This window comes from Hemicordylus capensis, chromosome 5, assembly GCF_027244095.1.
Source record: "Hemicordylus capensis ecotype Gifberg chromosome 5, rHemCap1.1.pri, whole genome shotgun sequence".
NCBI classification, from domain to species: Eukaryota; Metazoa; Chordata; class Lepidosauria; order Squamata; family Cordylidae; genus Hemicordylus; species Hemicordylus capensis.
The window spans coordinates 236,611,998-236,634,198 of NC_069661.1; the positions used below are offsets into that span (position 1 = coordinate 236,611,998).

General features: G+C 43.5%; 1 protein-coding gene across 11 annotated transcripts in view; it reads left to right on the forward strand.

The window, feature by feature from the left end:
• WNK1 (WNK lysine deficient protein kinase 1) overlaps positions 1-12,497 on the forward strand; it is a 195,346-nt gene extending 182,849 nt beyond the window's left edge. For all 11 annotated transcript variants that reach the window (XM_053251646.1, XM_053251639.1, XM_053251641.1 and 8 more), the window contains 2 exons: positions 8,824-9,005; positions 9,562-12,497. In XM_053251646.1, coding sequence (XP_053107621.1) covers positions 8,824-9,005; positions 9,562-9,876 — 497 coding nt within the window. In that variant the 3' untranslated portion in view covers positions 9,877-12,497. The remainder of the gene's footprint in view (positions 1-8,823; positions 9,006-9,561) is intronic.
• The last annotated feature ends 9,704 nt before the right edge of the window (positions 12,498-22,201 follow it).

A 22,201-nucleotide genomic window follows, 5' to 3' on the forward strand; every position in this document is an offset into this window, starting at 1 on the left:
CCTGCTTAGCTAAGGGGACGAGTTATGCTTGCTACCACAAGACCAGCTCTCTTCCCATGGAGTCATTGAAGGGTTATGCACAATCTACTCCCTCAAGACCTACCTTCAGAGGTTTCTCAATGCATGGTTTAGACAGAAATGAAGAAATGGAAGCAACTATTCCAAAAATGCCTTCAGATCAGTAATACCATTACTCAGCCCCAACCTATGAATCCATGGATGCTCAATGGATTATTGGAGTTGACGGGGGGCACTAAACCCAGGGATCCCTATCAGTGTTCCCTCTAACAGAGATTCCCAGATGTTGTTGACTACAACTCCCATAATCCCTAAGCAAAAGCCATTGCGGCTGGGGATTCTGCGAGTTGTAGTTAACAACATGTGGGAATCCGTGTTAGAGGGAACACTGATCCTATTGTTTTTCATCATCTCCGAACTCCATACATATTTTTATTTACGGTCCATGACCAAAACACAGCACACAACAGTTAAATACAAATAAAATTGTTAAACAATACAGTGTCATATTAAATAGGATAATTAAAACTTATTTGTTCGCATCTTATTTTGCAAGCCGCTGCACAAAAGCTTGCTATTCTCCCGGTAATCTCCACATGACGATCCATTCAGAAATAAGCCACATAAAAATCATCTGAATGGCCCAGATATTTTTTTAGATAAGGCTCAATCCAGATGGTGCAAATAGCTTTATAAAAAGGTCAGTAAAGCAAAACATGAGAAATGGTCTCAACCTCACCTGTGCCACATGGGCATAAACGATTTCTCAGAGAGACTCTCTTGTATCTTTCCTCTAAAACCGCAGAGGGCAAAATGTTGAACATTTGAACTCCTTTATGACTTCAATGAATGCAGATTGTGGACATCCAGGAAATTAAGAGGAAACCCTGAAAAAAGTTATAACCTGAAAGACCCTAGACAACCAGAAAGCCCAAACAGGGGCTCTTCTTTTAAAACACCTTCAGTGCCCGCTCAGCTGCAGCATCCTGTGAAAAAAGCCTCTCAAGGAGATGGTCAAATTCACTGTAAAAGCTCTGGTATGCAAATCATCCATCACTTTCCAGCACCTTCAGGAAAATCTTCTGATAAGGAAAAAGAAAATTCAGATGATTATGATTCCTCCACTGATTCTGATGAGGGTTCTGCCCAAACAGAAAACTCCTCAGATCTGTCACCAGACAAAAATGTACCCAAACCACCATCTAATTCACCTACAGTAGAAACAAAATCTTACCATATCCAAGTAACAGAAATGGCTAAAATTCTGGGTTTGAAATTGAAGACTTCAATCCAAGAGGTGAAAGATCTTGTCTGACTTCATGTCATGGTGTTCTTCTGTACAACCGACATCACTACGTGTGTTGCCGGTTTTTACACACTCGGCTAAATCGGCTTGAGAGACCCTATCAGCCTCTACCTTGACTTCCAAAATTTAGAAAGCTTCATGAAGAACCATGCCCTTTTCTTTTCAAGCATCCACCACTAAACTCTGTGGTTGTGGGTTGTGCCATGGGCATAAATCAGGGAAAAGACATTCAGCTCCAGTAGACAAGGAGGGCAGGAAACTGAATGCCATAGGCTGTAGGTTCTATTCAGCATCATGTCTACCAAGATAACCAACTGCATGGCCAAATACCATTATTCTATTTTGGACAATTTCAAAGATGATTTAAAAGATGTACCAGAAGGTGTCTGGGATAAGTTTAAAGCTCTGTTAGCCAAGTCAGATGACATCACAAGACAACACTTGAGCACAGCTTAAACACATAACCGAAATGGAGTCCCGTTCCATTGCAGGTGCAGTGTCCCTAAGATGACACACATGGCTTCAATCAACCTCCCTTCATAATGATATGAAGGACAAGATTGAAAAATTACCATTCTGTGGGGAGGGTCTTTTCAGCTCACAGACTGAGGCAAGAAATTGTGTTACTCTGCAAAGACATTTACTACTACTTAATCCCACCATTCCTACTCCCAGAAATTCAAAACGTTATACTAGACAATAATTTCAAAACAAGAAGTCTGATTGTAGAGGCTACAGAAGATCTTTCAGATACTACTTTTAGAAGCCCTGTGGTCAGTAACAAAACCAAGAAAGAGCAAAACAGCAAGATCAGACAAAACATAACATTTGATTTTTTAATCAACTGCTTCACTTGTTTAGAAACCCCTCCAAACATCAGGCTCACCCACTCTTGCAAATCATGGCATCACATATCAGATGCATGAGTGTTGAGTATGATAACAGGGTATGCCATAGAGTTCACAACTCTTGTGTTTTTCAAGGATAAAATACATCCACTCAACTTCTATGCTATAAGAAGAGGTTCAGTCTTTGCTTGATAAAGAGGTGATAGAACCAGTTTCTCAAATGAATGGTTTCTATTCAAGATACTTTCGGATTCTCAAGTGGGATGGAGACCTCTGTCCCAGCATGGACCCATGTCACCTAAACAAGTTCATGAAAATAAGGAAATTCAGAATAACCTTACAGGTCATTCTTCCCCTGCTAGCCAAGGAAGAATGGCTTGTGACGCTGGACTTAAAATATGTCTTTTTTTTCATATAGGGATAAGACCAAGTCACAGAAAATTCTTGAGGTTCACCCTGGGATCTTAGCTATTCCAATATGTTGTACTTCCCTTTGGCCTTTCCACGGTGCCTCACGTATTTACAAAATGCATGAGTGTTATAAAAGCATACCTATGGACTCAAATTATAACCATCTTTTCATACTTGGATAACTGGATGGTGACTTCACCCAACAAGGAAATCTTAAGCCCCAAGGTTCAATACATCTTAGATCTAAAAGAACTTGGAATCCAGGTAAACTGAAAAAAGTCAAACCTCTAAAACTTCAAAAGAGAATACAATACATAGAGGGTGTTTGGGAGACATGGATGAAAAGGGCCTACCTCCCAGAGGGCTCTTGATTTTACACTTGATCACCACATTCACAGCCAATCCAAAACAAAGGGCAAGAACAATTCAAAGACTCTTAGATTTGATGGCATCTTGTACATCCACAGTAAACCACGCGAGGTTAAGGATGAGGTGACTCCAAATTTGGTTTCTGTTGCTGTTCAAACCGAATGTGGACAGCCAGAACATATGGCTGACTCTTCTAGCCCCAGTACTTTGGTTCTTCCAGTGGTGGACCATACTGCAGTCTCTGTCCAAGGGTGTTCCCTTCCACCTCCTTCAATAACTGTAACAATGGATGCCTCATTAAAAGGTTGGGGAACCCATTCTGCACAATACCATGCACAAGGGAAATGAACCCCACAACAAAGCTCTCTTCACACAAACGTTCTAGAGCTACTAGGAGTGCTACATGCACTGAAATCCTTTCTTCCACTAATTTTTTTTTAAAGTTATACAGATACTTCTTTTTTTTTCCAAATTCAGTTTTTATTAATTTTAACAATAATAATATTCATTCATAACAAACAAAATAAACAAAAATGGACTTCCCGCACATCTCTCTTCGTGAAGCATCAACTATAAAATTTACCCTTGCTATAATAGTAATTCAAAACATAAATTTAGACCCTTACAAACACAGTTAATCTACCCAACCTACATTCCCCCCCCCCCACTAAATTTCAAAACCTGCTGTAAGATCCATAGTTAGAAAATAGTTTTTTAGATACAACAAAAATGGTTTCCAATCTTCTTTGAAACATTCTAAATTTTGGTCTCTTATCAGTGTTGTAAGTTTTGCCATCTCCGCATATTCCAAAAATTTTATCAGCCAATCTTCTTTTGAAGGCAGTTCATTACTCTTCCATTTCTGTGCATATATTATTCTAGCCGCCGTGGAAGCATACATGAAGAATGTTAAATTATTTGTAGAAATTACTCCTTGTGTTATTCCAAGCAGGGAGGATTCTGGTTTCTTAGGAAATGTCATTTTAAATATTTTCTTTAGCTCATTATATATCATATCCCAATAGGCCTTAGCCTTCCCACAGGTCCACCACATATGAAAAAAAGTGCCTTCAGAATGTCCACACTTCCAACATTTGTTTGAAACATTTTTATACATTAATGCCAATTTTTTTTTGTGTCAAATACCATCTATACATCATTTTATAATAATTTTCTTTTAAAGCATAACATGCAGTAAAATTTAAATCAGTTTTCCATAATTTTTCCCAGGCTGCCATTTCTATATTACACCCCACATCTTGAGCCCACTTTATCATGGTCGTTTTAACCACTTCCTCTCTTGTCTCCTCCAGAAGTAACAGTTTATACATTTTAGAAACTAATTTTTCATCATTTTGACATAATTCCTTCTCAGAACTTGAAATCTGATTCTCAAATCCAACTATAAAGTCTTTCTTATATATCTCATTTAATTGATGATACTGAAACCAATCTCTGACCAAATTTTGTATTTCAGTTAAACTTTTTAACTTACAATCCTTTTCCTGAAAATGTAACAAATCCCTATAGGTGCCCCAACACATTTGAAAGTTATACAGATACTTCTAGACAATAAAATAGCAATTGCATATATTGGTATTCAAATGGGGACACCAAATTTGAACTTGGTGTTCAAATCGTCTCCCGATCCTTATGTAATCTAGCAATTCAGCTATGGGATTGGAGCCTGCACCACGCTGTAGTCCTAGTGGCCCTTCACATCAAAGGAGTGGTCAACTCCCTAGCAGACACTCTCAGCAGGGACTTGGACTTCTTCCATCAGCACAAATGAGAGACAGACCAGGAGATCCTCCATAATCTCTTCAAAAAATGGGGAACCCCCTGATATACTTATTCACAACACAAAACAACAAGAAATGCAGACCTTACTGCTCCAGAGCAGTAAGGAAAAAGACTCATTGGGGGATGCCTTCCAAATGCCATGGTGCCAAAACCTCTATTACCTCTTCCCTAAGTTTCCACTATTATCCAAAATAATGAGCAAGATCTTTGAGGAGGACACATCATGCATTCTTTCCACCTCATGGTGGCCCAGACAACTGTGGTTTTTCACCCTGCTCCTCTTGTCACAGGGACAACACTACCGTCTTGCTCCCTGTTAGAATCTATTGAACCAGAGAGGGGGTCATATCTTCCACCACAACCTCCAAGTGCTGAACCGGACTGCATGGAAGCTCAACTTTTGGATGGCATCCTCCTAAACAAAAGGAAGGAATCAGCAAGTTGTAATTATAAATTCAGATAGAAGAGATTCTCACACTATGCATCGCCTAAGGGATTTGATCCCTACAAAGCTGCTATCTGACAGATTAGATTAGTTAAGTATAAAATAATCTGGAAACTGAGGGAAGAGGTAATAGAAGTTTTGGCACCATGGCATTGGGAAGGCATCCCCCATGAGTCTTTTTTCCTTACTGCTTCCATCGTGCTGATGGAAGAAGTTCAAGTCCCTGCTGAGAGTATCTGCCAGGGAGCTGACCACTCCTTTGATGTGAAGGGCCACTAGAACTACAGCGTGGTGTAGGCCTGTCAACTCAAGCCTGTTAAATGCCTCCATAAAAGTTCATATGGCTACACTCTCAGCAGGGGCGTAGCTAGGGGGACGGGGCCCGTGTTCATCCCTCTCTCTGGCAGCCCCCCAGAGTGAGGGAGATAATGAAGAAAATAGGGAGGGATGGAGCTGGGGCCTTGGGTTCTTTGAACCCTTTCGCTCAATTATAGCTACACCCCTGACTCTCAGCAAGACACCTGGGGTAAGATGCACAATCTTTTTTTCTCTCCTGATTTGAAAAGGTTTTTGAAAGGGACCAGTAACTTATGTCCCCCAGTTAGAAAGCCTATTGAACCCTGAAGCCTTACGTTGGTCCTTTCTACCCTAACAGAGCCTCCCTTTGAACCTCTAACCTCAACTTCACTTAAGTTACTCTTCCTAAAGACTGCTTTCTTAGTGGGCAAGAAGAGTCAGGATTGATAAAATTCGATTGTAATTTTTTAAAAAATAATCAGATTTTTAATTTAAATTGGATTTTTTAAAAGAACCTAGTCAAAGATATCATGAATATTAATCATAATTATATTCTAAACATGTTAACAGCATTAATTGGGATGAGAGATAACAGACCTGATGAGTCCTTTTCTGCAGGTGGTGTATATGCAGTACACAGTCAAGCCGTTGCTCCCCCTGCCCAAGTGCAAAGACAAAGGAGGTCAATGATTTGGGGTGGGGCAGGGGAAGTACATCTGAGCAAGGAGGAGTCTGGATATAAATGCACAAGATGAGGAGGGGAGGGGAATAGAAAGTGAAACCAACAGTGAACAGAACATATTCACGCAGTCCTGAGGAAACTTTTTTTCCAAGTTTATCTTCCATTGCAAAAGGGAAACACATCATGGCAGCAAGCTGTAAGATACCCAATTTGGGAATATTTTAATGAACTTTCTGTGCCTGCGGGTAAGAAAGGCATGTTTGCAAAATGCAAACAGTGCAACAATGAAATGCAAAGCCTAATTGTCTGAATGAAACTGCATTATGAGAAGTGTGTACCTACTTTCTAAACATGAAATCTACATCTATCTCTAAATATGTATTAAGGTTATATTAGACAAGAATGCACTTTTATAGAAAATAATGATAAAACAGTATTTCCCTAATTTAAATTGTGATTTAAATCATTAAAATTGAGTCCTGTGAAATGATTTAAATCGTGATTTAAATTGATTTGATTTATATCAAATCAACCCTGGAGTTGGTGCACTAACAGCTCTTAAGATTGACTCTGCTTACACAAAATTCTTTCCAGACAAAGTTGTTATAAGGACAGATCCAACCTTTAAACCTAAGGTAGTCTCAGAGTTTCACATAAACCAAGACATAGTCTTACCTTCATGAATTCATCTTCTCCTCTTGAGAAGTCATTGCACTCCATGGATGTCAGAATGTCTATTCTGTACTATAAGGAAATAACAAAACATTTCAGAAAATCTCATAGACTATTTGTCTCCTCTGAGGGAAAGAAAAAGGGACAATCCATCTCCAGACAAAGACTTTCACACTGGCTGGTTAAAATAATTTTCATGTGCTATAACATACAGAAGGTTAGACCTCTGCCTAGAGTCAAGGCACACTCTACGAGAGCAATGGGTATGTCAGCATCTCAGAGCAGCAACATGGTCTTTGGACCTCCCTTTCATAATACATTTTGCCTTGGACAACTGCTCAGTGGCAGAGGCCCATTTTGGTCAGGCAGTTCTAAAGGTGCTGTAACTACATCCTAACACCCACCACCATTCAGGTAAGCTCACCAATCACCCAATTTGGGAGGCAACATGGATCACCTTAAAGATAAACAGCTGGCATACCTGTAACAGGTGATTTTTTTGGTGATTCATGTTCACTCACAAAACCCGCCCAGCCTTCCCCACTGCTAGGATGCTTCCACAGTAATAATCACTTACTCTTCCTCTTCCATCCACGTTTCATCAGTCTTCACAGTAGTCATTCAGGAACTGAGCAATGGGTGCCCTAAGCACTGAAAATAACAGCCGTGCCTCGTGCACAGTGGGCGGAGTTGAGCACCTTGAGACGCTGAAGAATTCTTCCGCGGGGATTACTGCGCAGGCACAGAACCCATTTTGTGAGTGAACGTGGGTCACCAAAAGTGATCACATGTAACAGTGATCAACAAAAGATCACCTGTTACAGCTAAGCAATCTGTTTTTCTTGGGAGCTTTAATTTGAATACCTTTTTAAAATATCGGTCTTGAGAGCAAGTCGACTGGAATTATTGTGCTCTCTCACTAGTCAAATTAGTGAGCCTGAAGCTGTTCACATTTATTTTTCACTGGTCTAGGATTTATTCCTGATCAGTACAATGCTTTGGGACTGTACTTACGCTTTTCTAGACTGGGTTTTCTGTATAATCTTGGGCAACATAGTTGCCTCATAGGCACCAGCTACCTTTCTGTACATTGGGAGCAGTATTCTATTGCTTTTTTTCATGGCATGCATGATGATGTCTGCATAAACTGCTGCTTCCTAAATTACCACTAGGAGCAAAGCAAAACCTCTTTCACACTATTCCACAAATCTTGCCAGTGGCAAAAACAGCCATCACAGCAAGAACTTGGGATACTGTAGACTCCTTCATTTCTTGTGATCTGATTGTCAAATGCCATATTCTGAATGAAAGTGGCTCCTAGTGTTTCTCTTTTCAGAGGTGTATGTATGAATTGAGGGCTCTGCATGCTATGAAACTCTAGGAGCCAGATGTGCTGGAAGCCTCCACAGTTGGAAATGTGGGATTGTCTCCCACTCCCCTTTTGGCATTATCCTTGTGGATCCTCACTGAAGGGATGATGCCCGTAACACTAAAGCACCTTCCAATAATGAATCTCTGGCATTTCAGATTCCCATCTGCAGAACAGAGCAGCTGTCCATGCTGAGTGTACTGCTTCCTACTGCTCAACTGAGTGGGCAGAGTTGGCAGTGGCATTAACTCAATATAATAGGTGCTTGTTCACTTGATTTAGAGGAAACTATTAATCAGTGGCCCTATCATTAATACCAAGAGTTCATTCATTCCCCAGTGGAAAATGGCAACCTTGCAGACTACCTACCCACTGCTCTGGAAAATAACACACAATTACATAATTAACCAAATAAGGAGAAACTGCTAGCTGAGCCCTAAAATCTTTCCTTTTCATTAAGTCCTAGTGCTGAAATGTAGAATTCATGTGCATGGCTTTTTAAATTCTTGCTCTCTCCTGTTCTCCATTGTAGCTATAGTTTTGATGGCCTTCAGAAAACAATCCAGCCAGGTTTCAATGACAGCTGTTGCTTTATTGTTTTAGGGACCAGCAGTACAAACACTGTTGGGAGTACAGTGAACAACCAGGCGCCTCAGTCTCAGCCTCCTGCCTCTAGCCGGAAAGGGACCTTTACAGATGACCTTCATAAGCTAGTAGACAACTGGGCTCGTGATGCCATGAACCTCTCGGGAAAGAAAGGAGGCAAGGGGCATGGGAATTATGAGGTAAGTTCTTGTTCCATGCTAACAGTGCCCTAACCACCCTATTTGTTTGTTTATTTGATTTCTATACCGCCCTTCCAAAAATGGCTCAGGGCGGTTTACATTGAAACAAAACAATTAAAATCAATTAACAGTTGAAAACAGAGATTATAAAACAACATAAAACCATTAACAGTTAAACATTCAAAACAGTCTAAAAACCCTGGAAAACCCAGTTACAGCAAGTTAAAAACATTTACAACAAATTAAAAACCCTGGAAGGCCAGGCCAAATAGATCAGTTTTGAGGGCTCTCCTGATGGCCAATAATGAATTCAAATTACGGATTTCTGCAGGGAGTGCATTCCACAGCCCAGGAGCAGCTACAGAAAAGGCGCCTCTGAGTTGCCATCCGATGTACTGGTGGTAACTGGAAACGGACTTCCTCAGATGACCTTAGTGTGCGTGGAAGGATCAGCTAGATTTGTAAGGGAGAAGGCTAATTAAAAGGAACAGCCTATGAGGGGGATATTTTTGTTAGCTCTTTAATAACTTCTTCTTGGGGCTGGGTTTCGTTTCAGGGTCCAGGAATGGCAAGGAAGTTCTCTGCACCAAGCCAGCTCTGCATCTCGATGACATCCTCTCTTGGTGCTACACCCATCTCTGCAGCGTCAGCTACCTCCCTAGGTCACTTCACAAAGGCCATGTGCCCCCCTCAGCCGTACGGTTACCCAACAGTGCCCTTTGTAGCTCCCTGGAGTGGGACAAGTGGTCCAGCACAGCAGCCTTTAGGCCAATTCCAACCTGTAGGAGCTGCCTCTTTGCAAAGCTTCAACATCAGCAACTTGCAGAAATCTATCAGCAACCCTCCTGGCTCTAATCTGCGGACCACTTAATGAGATCCAGACATGCTGCTGGGTAGACATTGGGGATGGGTGGAAGATGAGGCCTTGAATCAACTACTAGGCTGCAATGAACTGGCTATTAGTGCCCAGCGGGGAATTGTGGTTTCCCCTCTAACCATTGCTCTCTGCTCTCAGTAAGAAAAGCCCCCCATTCTGAAGATGGGGAGAAGGGTGATCAGGATCTTCCATGATGGGACATACTTCCTCTTGTTCTTGTGTGTGGCCAAGTGTGTAAAGATGGAAGTCACCAAACCAGCCAATGGCCTCTCGCTGTAAACTTCCTTTGACTTAAGAAGCTGAATCCACATGGGCTGAGATGGAAGAGTTGCTGTTCATTCTAGCATGAATCTTTAGTATACCAGTTGTCTTGCTCTGAGGAATTAAGATGAGGGGGGAAGCTGTCCATGTTTCCATCTTGTCTCTCCCGCCCTTCAAGCCATCACACTGAAGTTCCTGAGCTGATGGACAACACAGCTGGACTTGCAGAACAGCCCATGCTTTGAGATAGGTCATTACTGCTTTAAGTAAAAGAGATTAACAGCTTTGACTGCAGCATTAGAGCAATTTAAATTGTTTAGAAGATAAATTTTAAAAAGTTCCCTGCGGACATGTACTTACCATCAGTTTTGATGTGGAAACACTGTGATATATAAATGTTGTTGGACAACAGTAGCTTAAAAATGAGTGGAGTATAGAGGGTTAAACAGTTAAAAAGGAAAAAAAATGGGGGAAAGCTAGCTATATCCTGATACTTATTGGAGACACTTTAACTTTTTTCCTTTGTATTTTCATTGTATTAGATAAATGTGAATGTATAATTGTATAAATTTAATGTACTTGAATACTTGTCTGTTCTCCCAGTATGCTTGCTGGATATTTTAGTGCCTTGGACTTTTATTGCTTCTGCAGTTAGCATCACCTTCCCAGCAGACTTTAGACAGGCATAGGGAATGATGCGGGGAGAGGGGAGTCATTTGGACATGGTCACTGAAAAACCAAAGGGTTAACACATTGGATGTTTATACTGTGTAATAGTGTCTAGAGTAGGTGTTGGAGGGGGAGCTACTGCAGCTGTATGTTGGAAGAGTAAAGTCAGAGTGGTGGGGAACCTTATGTGGTGGGTGGTTGATGCAGCAGCAGCGAGGGATGGATGTGGGGATTCTGAAGTGAAATGAATATTGTGACCAGAGTAAAAGCTGGGCTGGCTGAGAACAGAAGGAAGAGGGAGAAAGAGGTGCTTCTTGAAGAGTCACCTCCTGTGGGTGGTTTGACGTTTAAGCTCTAATGTAGTAAAGTGTTTTGGTAAGGGCAGTGTATGTGAAGGAGTTGGAGCGATCACTCTGGGGAATGGGTGGGAGGGGAGAGAGTCTGCTGGGATTTGCTCCTCCCCACTTTTCATTCAATCCATACAGGCCAGGAGTCGAGCTTCCTGGTGCAACATCCATTGCCAAGGATGGATACACTTGAAACAGCCAGCATAAAAAACGACTTTTGTCTTTTATGATTGTGTTCCATGTCTAAAGGACTTAAAACTGGTACCAGGACTGTAACTAACTGTGTTGCCTTCTAGTAGGTGTACTCTGTCTCCTACTTTCCACTCGCCTTTCTCTTTCCAACTTAAAATACTGGTTCCCTGTTCAAATGAAATACTGCAACCAGCTAGTATTATTCTGTATTGCTGCAGCAGGCTGTGAAGGGTCAAAGTACTCTTACTTCGTATTTGGCAGCATCGTTATTGCTGGTCTGGAAGTCTGTATAATGAGAGGCTTTTCCTAAGGTTAGTAGGAGGTTCGTTCTTTCTGTACTTGTTTCACTCTTCCCTCAAACATATGCACAGGTCTTTTTTTCCTTTTCCTTTATCTTATGCTGAAGTTTACAGTGGCTTTGTCAAAAAGTGGTAGGGCTGGGGTTGACTAACAAAAGGCACAGAAGTAAATGTTGCAGGGCTTCAAGAACTTACAAACCAACACACACCTCACTTTTGTGAATGGGAAAGAGGAAGCCTTGAGACTTCCTGCAAAGGAAATTAACTGAAAGCCTGTATTTTCTGCTTTGTGGCTATAAGAGGAGGGTCTGGAACATGAACTGTGTGTGAGGTTGATGTGCAGAAAGTACAAAGGAGCAATAATGAGATGCCACTTCATGGTAGAGGAGCCGGTCAGCTGAGTGTTGCACAAGGGTGGTATTTCGGTTTAATATGTTTGAGGTCAGGTTTTCACTTAGTTATGCAAGAACTGGTTTTATTTACCATTGATTTCCCTCCTGTGGATAAAATAACTGAGGTCTAGAGGAATAAACTAATGCTACTGAACTGTTAAATTATTTTGTGTTAATATTACACTTTGAGTACCTTTTTTCCACAAGATCTGTTTCTGAATTACAGATGTTTTCTTTACATTATTTAACAATGTACACTGTAAAAATAATAATAAAATGAATTCAAACCTTGGGCTTCCCTGGCCGTAGTTAATGGTATGTTTTGCACTAAATCCAGGCATTGCGCTTCCTGTATGATTGCGCTTTGTGCTGCAGTTTGTTACCTTCTTTGTAGATATTTAATGAAATCATTCAAATAAACCAAACCTGCTTTTGAGCTGTGGTTTTTCATTTTCCATTGGTGTTTGCTTTCTTCTGTGCCCTGAGGCGTACTGTCAGTGAGCTCACACCTTGTCACTTGTTTGAAGGAGATTGCAGGTATCTCAACTGATGACCACTATTACGCCTTCAAAACTTAGAACAGAAATGTTGGACGGTAACCAAATATAGAATAAATGACACATGATCAGGAGGTCTGTGTGTGTGCCACAGTTAAAAAAAAAAAAAGCCAAGAAAAATTGAATTGTTACCTGTACAATTTATGCAAACTTGTATGATTTTGTTCTGGTTTTGCTAGTCAAGAGGAGGGCAAGGACTTGTGCAAGGCATTGGCGCCTCTGCCCCAACTTCTGTGCAAAATTTAACTGCACCACCTGGCTTTCACAATTCGAGCAGGCACTGACTATGCACTTTCAGATACGTCTTTTATAGCTAGACACATTTTAAAAATAAAATATGTGGAGAATGACATCCTGTGCCATTTTCCCACTCATAGAATAGGCTTGCTTGTGCATGCAACAGGAGAGAGCCAAAGAATACCTTTCTAAAGATATCTGTATATGTGCCTGAAATGCAGTGTAGTATTTGTATAGCACTGGTTAACTTGGCTGTTCTTAACCATGCATTTGGCAGAACTGTTAAGTCTTGACACTGTGGAATTGCTACCATCATCCCCAGCCACAGTGGCCGGCAGTCAGGGATTATGGGAGTTGTAGTCAAACATCTGCAGGAGGGTTGATATTGTGCAGCCTTGGCTTATAGGTTTGCTTAGGTGCGTTTTTCAAAACACTGAACAAGTGCTTAAATGGTTTCTGCTGCTGCCTGACATTTGATAACCTTTGGCAGCTCTTTAAGACCACAGCTCAAGGAGTTCATTAAGATGGGCTGTGTCTTTAGTAATAAAGAAGCAAACTAGCTAAAATACATAAAGAAGGCTTTTGGTTAAACATAGCAGAGAGGACAATATAAAGAGGTAGTAAAAGGGGTGTGGTTAAGACTGACGTAAGGCTTCACTAGAAGACTTCTATAGCTTTGTGAGAACTGCTGCAAAATTATTTTGTGCGGTGGTCTTCCATATTGAGGCCATACCATTTGAAAATAGTTTACCATAGAGAGACATCCCCTGTTTGTGTGAGTATTCCCCACCTGCAGTGGTCTTTGGCCACTCTCTACAACGGGCAGGCAAACTCAAAGCTTCTAGGAGCTGCTATTTTGTTGTGGTTGTTGTTGTTATTGCCAGAGGCTTGGGAGCTACCAGCATGAAATAGGGGCTTGTGCAGGCAGACTCAGTTGCAAAATGGCAACGTATAAAAATTCACATTGAGGGATTATTTTTCACATTGAAGAAATGAGGCGCACTCTGCTGCTGAAGCCCAAGGGCGTCTCTTATGTGGGTAGTGGGATTCCATATGAGTCCAGAGGCAGGACTAAGTTAATTAGTTTCACTTTTGAGGATGGGAGGAGCAAACCCACCTCAGTTCCTTTAGTCCTGCAAGGCTCCAGGCAGCTCCTTCCCAACTCCTGAGTTTTTCTCTCCTTCCTCCACTTCTCAGCATCTCCCCACCCCACTTTCTGCCCTTCTCCCTTCCTCTTTATACTGCACGGAAAGGGCTGGCAGGGCACTCCATATTAAGAGTATGGGGGAGTGGAGAGAGAAAAGTTCAGGTCATCTCTTGGATTTCGGAGCTGCCGCGAGGCCCCCTACAGGGCAGACTTCTTCAGCAGCCTCTGTTCTCAGCCACAACGCGCCACCGCCAATCAGCTGTTTGGCGGTGTTCTGGAGCTATAAACAGGGTCAGCGGCCATTGTGGAGGGCAGGGAAGTGGCTCGAGCGTCGACTCTGTTGCCGCTTCCTTCCAGTCCTACCTGCTGACCACCAGCAGCGCAGCATTCCCTCTATCCCCACATGCCCAGTGAGGCCTTGCGGGGGGGGGGGGTGCAGAAGGCCTCACAATGGCAATGGCATCTGCCAGCCAGAAGGCCCCCAAGAAGACACAAAAGGAAGACGGGGACAGCAGCTGAGACCATGGCAGTGGGCACTTCTCTTACGAAGCAATTTCCGCCCCCCCCCCCCACCACACACACGGTGGTGACGAGGAGCTCGGCTACAACTGGCACATCTGAACTGGTGAGCTCGGCCCATGATGGGTCTACTAAATCTGCTGCTCCCTCCACTCTGTACCCCTAAAGGTCATCTAGTCTGACCCCGAATTTAACCACAACCCAGACTTTAACTCAAATGCCTGGGGATATGCCACCTAAGAAAGAGAGAAAGCACATTAAAAAGTCTAAAAAGGCCAGATCTAGGTCTAGATAGAGGGAACCCAGTGTACACTCATCTGAGCTCTCTGATCATGACTCCCCTAACCCCAGAGTACCAACCCCAAGGGGTACAGGGGCCATACCCACCAAAATTCCTCAAGAGACCCCTCAAGGCCCTTCTCTTGAGCCCATTCCAGTCATTCCTATAGAGGATGACCCTACGTCTGCACTGGGTGGGGGAGATCCTGAGCAACCAAGATCTGAGGGCGAATGGTCTGATAGCCAAGAGCCAGAGTCCTCTGAAGCACCCATCAGAATTTTCCAGGTGGTAGATTTGGCACCCCTCATGTCCAAGACCATACATGCCCTAGGTCTTAGCCTGCCTGCCTCAAGAGGCTCCACCAACTGGGAAAAGCGCTCTGGCATTTCCTGGAACAAAGATCTCTAATATGTCTCTCTCGCTCCCCAGTTTGTGGAAGCGGTTGCAACAGACTGCTCCCTGTCCACCTCCTCAAAAAGGGCTTGTGCAGTGGTTAATAGGCTTTATACCTTCCAGTAAGAGGGGAATGAAATCTTCACTACACCCCTTATGGATGCCCTGATCATCCAACTTATTTCCGGCTCAATTCTGGCCAGGGATGGGGAGTCAGCCCTTAAGGACCCCACAGACAAATGCTTGGAAGGGGCCCTCAATCCTACAAATGAATCATCAGCTTTGTCAATGAGGGCCTCAGCAGCCGCTTCTATGGTGGCGAGAGCGTCTGTAATCTGGCTGGATGACTTAATCCAGGATTTGCCCTCTGACCCAGCCAGGCTACGCCAAACCCTATTAAAGCTGCACAAGGCGCAAGCATTTATATCAGACACTACTCTTGACTGACTGCGTTTTGCATCTAGAGCAGCCACCTCCTCAGTGGTAGGCCACCACAACCTGTGGCTGAAGTACTGGCAGGTAGAAGCTGCATCAAAGATCAACCTAGCTGCAGTTCCATATGACAGCGAAAAGCTGTTTGGTGACGCAGCCTTAAAAGACAATATAGTCTAAAGATAAAAAGAAATCTTGGTGTAGTCTAAAGATAAAAAGAAATCTATGCCTGCTGCATTAAAGAAACCATCAAAAAACAAAACAAAAACAGGACAGTCCTCAAGGAGGACGTTATTTTCAGTCCTTTCGCTCCCCCTTGGAGGCTATACAGGGGCTTCAGATCCCAGCGTCCCTACTGGGTTAGGTCTAGAACAACCATGCAGGTCTTCAGAAATAGCCGCCCAAAACAAGCAGTCCAAACAGGCATGATGGGGCAGGAGAGGTGCCCCTCAGTGGTCGCCTCTCATCTCACGTGCATCTGGGAGGCCACCACATCAGACCAGTGGGTGCTCTCCACTGTCAAGGAGGGCTACTCCATAGAGTTGACCAGCTGACCTCACAGATTCTTACCCACCCCGACCTCCCAACACCAGCAAAAACATCAAAGTCGACAGGAGAGGAGAGCTGGTCTTGTGGTAGCAAGCATGACTTGTCCCCATAGCTAAGCAGGGTCTGCCCTGGTTGCATCTGAATGGGAGACTTGATGTGTGAGCACTGCAAGATATTCCCCTCAGGGGATGAAGCCGCTCTGGGAAGAGCAGAAAGTTTCAAGTTTTCTCCCTGGCTTCTCCAAGATAGGGCTGAGAGAGATTCCTGCCTGCAACCTTGGAGAAGCCGCTGCCAGTCTGTGAAGACAATACTGAGCTAGATAGACCAATGGTCTGACTCAGTATATGGCAGTTTCCTATGTTCTTATGTTCCTATGAAGCGATTTGCCATCTTCTAGCAATAGGATTATTATTATTAATCTTATTTATTTGTTATTTCTCTGCGTAAACCACCCTGAGGCATTTTTGGAAGGGCGGTATAGAAATTGAAATAATAATAATAATATAATAATTATAATTAATATTCACCGTACCAAAGAAGGATGTTTCCCTGTGAGCCGTGTTGGACTTAAAACACCTGAGCCGCTTTGTACGAAAACGCACCTTTCGGATGGAGTCCCTGAGATCCATCACAGAGGCACTCCACTACTTGGATTTTCTTATGTCCGTTGACTTCAAAGAGGCTTATCTTCACGTTCCGATCCACCAGGATAGTCACCACCTCCTGCGTTTCCTGTACTCAGAGGTGCATTACCAATACAGAGTGCTCCTGTTTGGTCTCTCATTGGCTCTGTGCATATTCACAAAGGTCTTAGTGCTTGTGATAGCACACCTGTGGCTCAAGGGTGTGAGGATTTATGGGTACTTGGATGATCTACTCATCAAATCCACGACAAGTCAGACAGCCCAGAAGGATCTACAGGCCACCCTTCGGGCTCTTGACAGTCACAGGTTCCTGATCAACAGGTAAAAGAGCCAGTTACAACCGGGGCACCAGATTCTTCATCTGGGAGTGCTCATAGACACTCAACACAACAAGCTATTTCTCCCACAGGAATGCAGACAAGCCCTGGAGACAGATGTCTACAAGGTTCTGAGTTCAGAACTTCCGTATCTGATGTCCCTATCCAGGCTTCTAGGCCTGATGGTGGCAACCTTGCAATCAGTCCCGTGAGCCCACTTCCACCTGAGGTCTCTGCAGTGGTTCCTGCTACTCTTCCATGTGGACATCGCAATGAAGTTCGACAGGCAAGTAACTCTTGACACCATCAGTACAACACTCCCTTTGCTGGTGGATCACTTATCCCCACTTGTCAGTGGGCAAAGAGTTCCTGGATCCTCCCAGGATCATAATCACCACAGATGCCAGCAAGAGGGGCTGGGGAGCTCACTCCCTACACTGGTCTGCTCAGGGCAGGTGGTTGACACAGGAACGCCAGCACAGCATCAACTGGCTGGAAGTCAGAGCCATCGACTGGCACCACGGGAATTCAATCCATGATTTTCCATCGCCATGTGCTCATCCACATGGACAACACCACGGTGAAAGCACACAAACTGCCAAAGGGGAACAAGATCCAGATCCCTACAAGCGGAAACAGTCCTATTTCAATGAGCGAAACACCACGTGACATCCATGACAGCCCACCATGTTCAGGGTGACCTGAACACAGTAGCAGACTGGCTGAGCCGCTCGAACCTGCTCCTGGGGGAATGACATCTCAACCCAAAAACATTCCAATGTATCACAGAACACTTTAGCCTTCTAGCAGTAGATCTCTTCGCAACCCCCCAAAATGCACTAGTTCCTTGCTTCTTCATGAGGTTCCCATGTCATCAGGCAGAAGCAATGGATGCACTCTCATCCCAGTGGCACGCATGCTGTGCAGAGTCAAGATTCATTGGGCACAACTCATCCTAGTGGCCCCGTTTTGGCCCAGGAGACTGTAGTTTGCAGAACTGACCAACCTGGCCACATCACCGCATCTGATGCTTCCCGTCACACCAGATCTTCAACAAGGGCCAGTATGTCATCCAGATTCAGGCTTGTTAAAGCTGGTCGCCTGGAAACTGAACAGCGCATTCTAGGACAACGTGGCTACTCGGCCACAGTCCTCAATACTATGTTAGTGTCCAGACAGCCGTCCACCAACAAGATCTACCAGTATATATGGAGAGCCTTCTTAAGATGGTCAACATATCACGGAGTACCTAGAGGATCCGCCACCATGAAACACCTGTTGCAGTTTCTGCAAGATGCACTGGATAAGGGACTGTCTGCAAATACCTTAGAACGCCAAGCCGTGTTCTTAGTGGGCCTCATCTCGGGGACATCAAAGAGATCCATGCAGCACCATCCTCACCTAAAACATTTCCTGAAGGTTGCTACCCTCCTGTCCCCTCCAGTGGTCCATCATTTTCCCAACTGGAACTTACATACCATTTTTAAGACTCTCCAGGGTCCTCCCTTTGAACCCCTGCCCTCAATTCTAATATGCATACTCTCCTTCAGATTGGCATTCCTCATCGCCATTACCTCTGCACGCAGGGTGTCTGAGCTCAGGGCCCTCTCTATACATAAAAACCTTTGTATTTTTTCTGAAGACTTTGTGAAACTGATTCCAGACCCCTTTTTTCAATCCAAAGTGGCTTCTCCTTTCATATGTCTCCCTTGGACTCCATCAGCAGAGAATGGAGCATTGGTCACTCACCATGAAGGGTCCTTCTTGCTGCTGGGTCCAAGGGCGTCTCAACCCGCCCATGATGCCGGTGTATACTGTCCAGGAACCAGGGGATCATAGTTGGAAAATTTTTCTGAACTTATTTTATAGTATTTTTTGTTATTGACCACATTACCAGACAGGAATGGTGGCAGTAATCTGGTCAGGTTGTTTGTTGACATGTTATTCCTAGTCTCTACCAGGTTTTTAAAGTTTTGAAGCACCTATCGCATCTTGACCTAAAAGAACTGAGGTGGGTTAGTGCCTCCCAGACTCAAAAGTGAAACTAATTAACTTAGTGCCTCTGGAGTCACACAGAATTGCGTAACCTACACGTGAGATGCCCTTGTACCGAGCAGCAAGAAGGAGCCTTCACGGTGAGTGACCAATGCTCTGTTTTAGCATCAAAACCTGTGAATTTCAGGAGAATTTTGTAGGAGTACAAGAAGGGAGCAAGAGAGGCTGCTTTGTGGGAGAAGAAACTGGAGAGAAAGTAAAAAGATTAAAAACAGCACTACTATGTCCCCACTTAAGCCAGCTGATCAGATCTACATATTGCTAGAAGCAAGCCCAAACACCTAGAGAGCTATTTAAGATAAGCCTAAGAACTACCAGTAGCTCCTGACCTACCTAATGCCTCTGCACCTACTGTGTTGGGCTTCAGTTCTGCAGTAGACAAGTCTACAGTTGGCATTTTAATCATTCAGATCTTACTGAGATGGTAGTACCAGGCTGTAAAATAACTAAGGCTACCCACTCAATAGATATTGACTAGTTTACCCTTAACTGATCCGTTTTAAGTTTGCATATTAGCCGGTATCCCGACAGCGAAATAGCTTAACTTTAATAAGTACAACTACTGCTTATTGTTGAAGGGAAGGCTGTTTTCTTATTCTGAGTTAGGAAGGGGCCATCACTCAGTAGTAGAGCTCGTGCTTTGCCTGTAGAAGGCCCCATGTTCAATCCCAGGCAGGGCCAGTCTAAAACCATGGAGAGCTGCTGCCAGTCAGGGTAGATAATACTGACCTAGACAGACCAATCGCCTGATCTGGTAGAAAGCAGTGTCATCGGTTAATATTCACACCAGAAACAACGTGCTAATTCATGGCCCCACTTCTTAATCGAACTTCAGGAACACAAGAACGAGGGATGTGCATGAAGTGTTTCGTGCAGCTGCATGGCGGGGCGGAGTGCGGTAGCTTTAAAAGGCGGCACACAGGTCTGGCCTGCTCCCCCCCCCCCACAACCCACTGCGGTGCTGTCTGTTCCAAAAAGCTGTGATGCTGCTCCCAGCAGCCCACACATGACGTCAGCACGCACATGGCTACCGTTCATGTGCGGCTACTTAGAACGGACAGCACTGTGCTGGGGGGTGGGGACAGGTAAGACCCCCGTGCCTCCTTTTAAAACTACCCTACCCCCCCCCCCATGATTCTGCTGCAGCAGCAGCAGCTCAAATCGTTTCGGCACCTCTGTAATGTAAACCACCCTGAGCCATTTTTGGAAGGGCGGTATAGAAATCAAATACAGGTGAAACTCGGAAAATTAGAATATCGTGCAAAAGTCCATTAATTTCAGTAATGCAAATTAAAAGGTGAAACTGATATATGAGACAGACGCATTACATGCATTGTGATTGTAGAAACAGAGCACTAGCATGTGAATGTTCACTTTCTTCAGTGGATAGAAGCCATCCTGGAATATCTTAATCCAGTATACCTTTCATGACTGAAGAATACAGTGGTCCACTTGTGAGCCTGGGAATGATCACAGCTAAGTATTTTGCTTGGCTGGCCCTGTCACCTTCCTTCTAAACACATCTGAACTGTACTCTACGAAGCAGGCATCCTAGGACAAACTAAATTAAATGGTCTGCGCACAGCCTCTCAGCTGAGAAGTGACTTGCTAGGTCCAACAGAAATGTCAGAACTCCAATGGAGTTCAGACACAATAGTGGGGAGCTCATTCATGGCCCCCAGCTGTGTCAGCTCTATTATGCCTCAATTCACCCAATAGAGGGCATATCTGCACACCTCTACTGTTGACCCTCCAAAAACTGTTTTAAAAGCAGTTGGGGCAGCAAAACCGCCACAAAAACCAGTCCAGTTATGGTTGCCACCGACTTGTTTGGTGGCAACTCAGGACTTTGGAACGCACTCCCTGTTGAAAGAAGAGCCTCTCCTTCTCTGTTTGTTTTTAGGAGGGCCTGAAGACATACCTATTTTCCCTGGCATTCAACTGAGACCATTTTTAAAAATTTTAATGTGTTTTTACCTATTATGATTTTTATCTTTTCATGAATTTTTAATGTGTCATATTGTATATTATGTTTTAATTCTGCCTAGAGATTTCTATATTAGGCAGCAAATAAATAAATATGAAAAAGTTGAGGAGTGAGATATGAACGCACAGTAACTCCCTCCAATTTAACATGGCGGCAAGGCTACTGTAAGAAATGATTGGAAAGAGAAAAATTGGAAGACAACCCAAGAGCTACAAAAGATGTACTAGTGATTAGCAACTTCAAAAAACAGCAGGAGTACTGAAATCAAATGGGGGAAGTAGTGGGCCTGGGTCCCAGCTCTTAAGTACCGAGCAATGCACCTCTATTAACACCGCATTTGAGGTATTTTCTGGAAATATTAACAAGTTCATATGATATAGATGCAAGTGTCTTTTTGGTGACTGACTCTACACAATACGACATACAGACCTGTTAAACTTGTATAATCACCCAAACAATATTTCTTCTTGTTGCTTGTCTGTGCTAATGGCAGTGTTAAAGCAGCACCCAGTAGCCCAACTCAACTCAGCAAAGTCAATCCCTAGTGGCTTTACCAGAGTATAGCTATGCATTTCTAAGCCTAAGGGGCCTCTGGGTGATCACATAGGATTCCTTTCCAGGGATATTCTTTAGCCAACATCCTGTAGTATCTTTTCATTAACTTCACACTGAGCCCTTATCTAAATCAGCACAAAGTGATTTAATACTCTCCAGGAAAAGCAAGTGTGTGAGGGAGGAGAGTTCTCTCTGGCCACTCACTCTACAATGCCCAGAATTCTTTGAGAAAAGCTATGCTAAAGTAATATAGAACTATTCCTAATTTAGATATACCAAGTAGATGATATATCAATTTTCTTCTTCCAGGCACCTTAGAAATGTTACTGTTGTCATCTCTGTAAAGCCAGTAGTGGGATCATGATGAAGCAATCTTTACTAGAGAGGTAAAGGCTTACCTTGTTTTATTCCACACACTAGTCACGTTTTCCTAAACTTGATTTCAGCAATATAAATCTAAAATGTTGCCAAGTCGCATCTCTTCAAC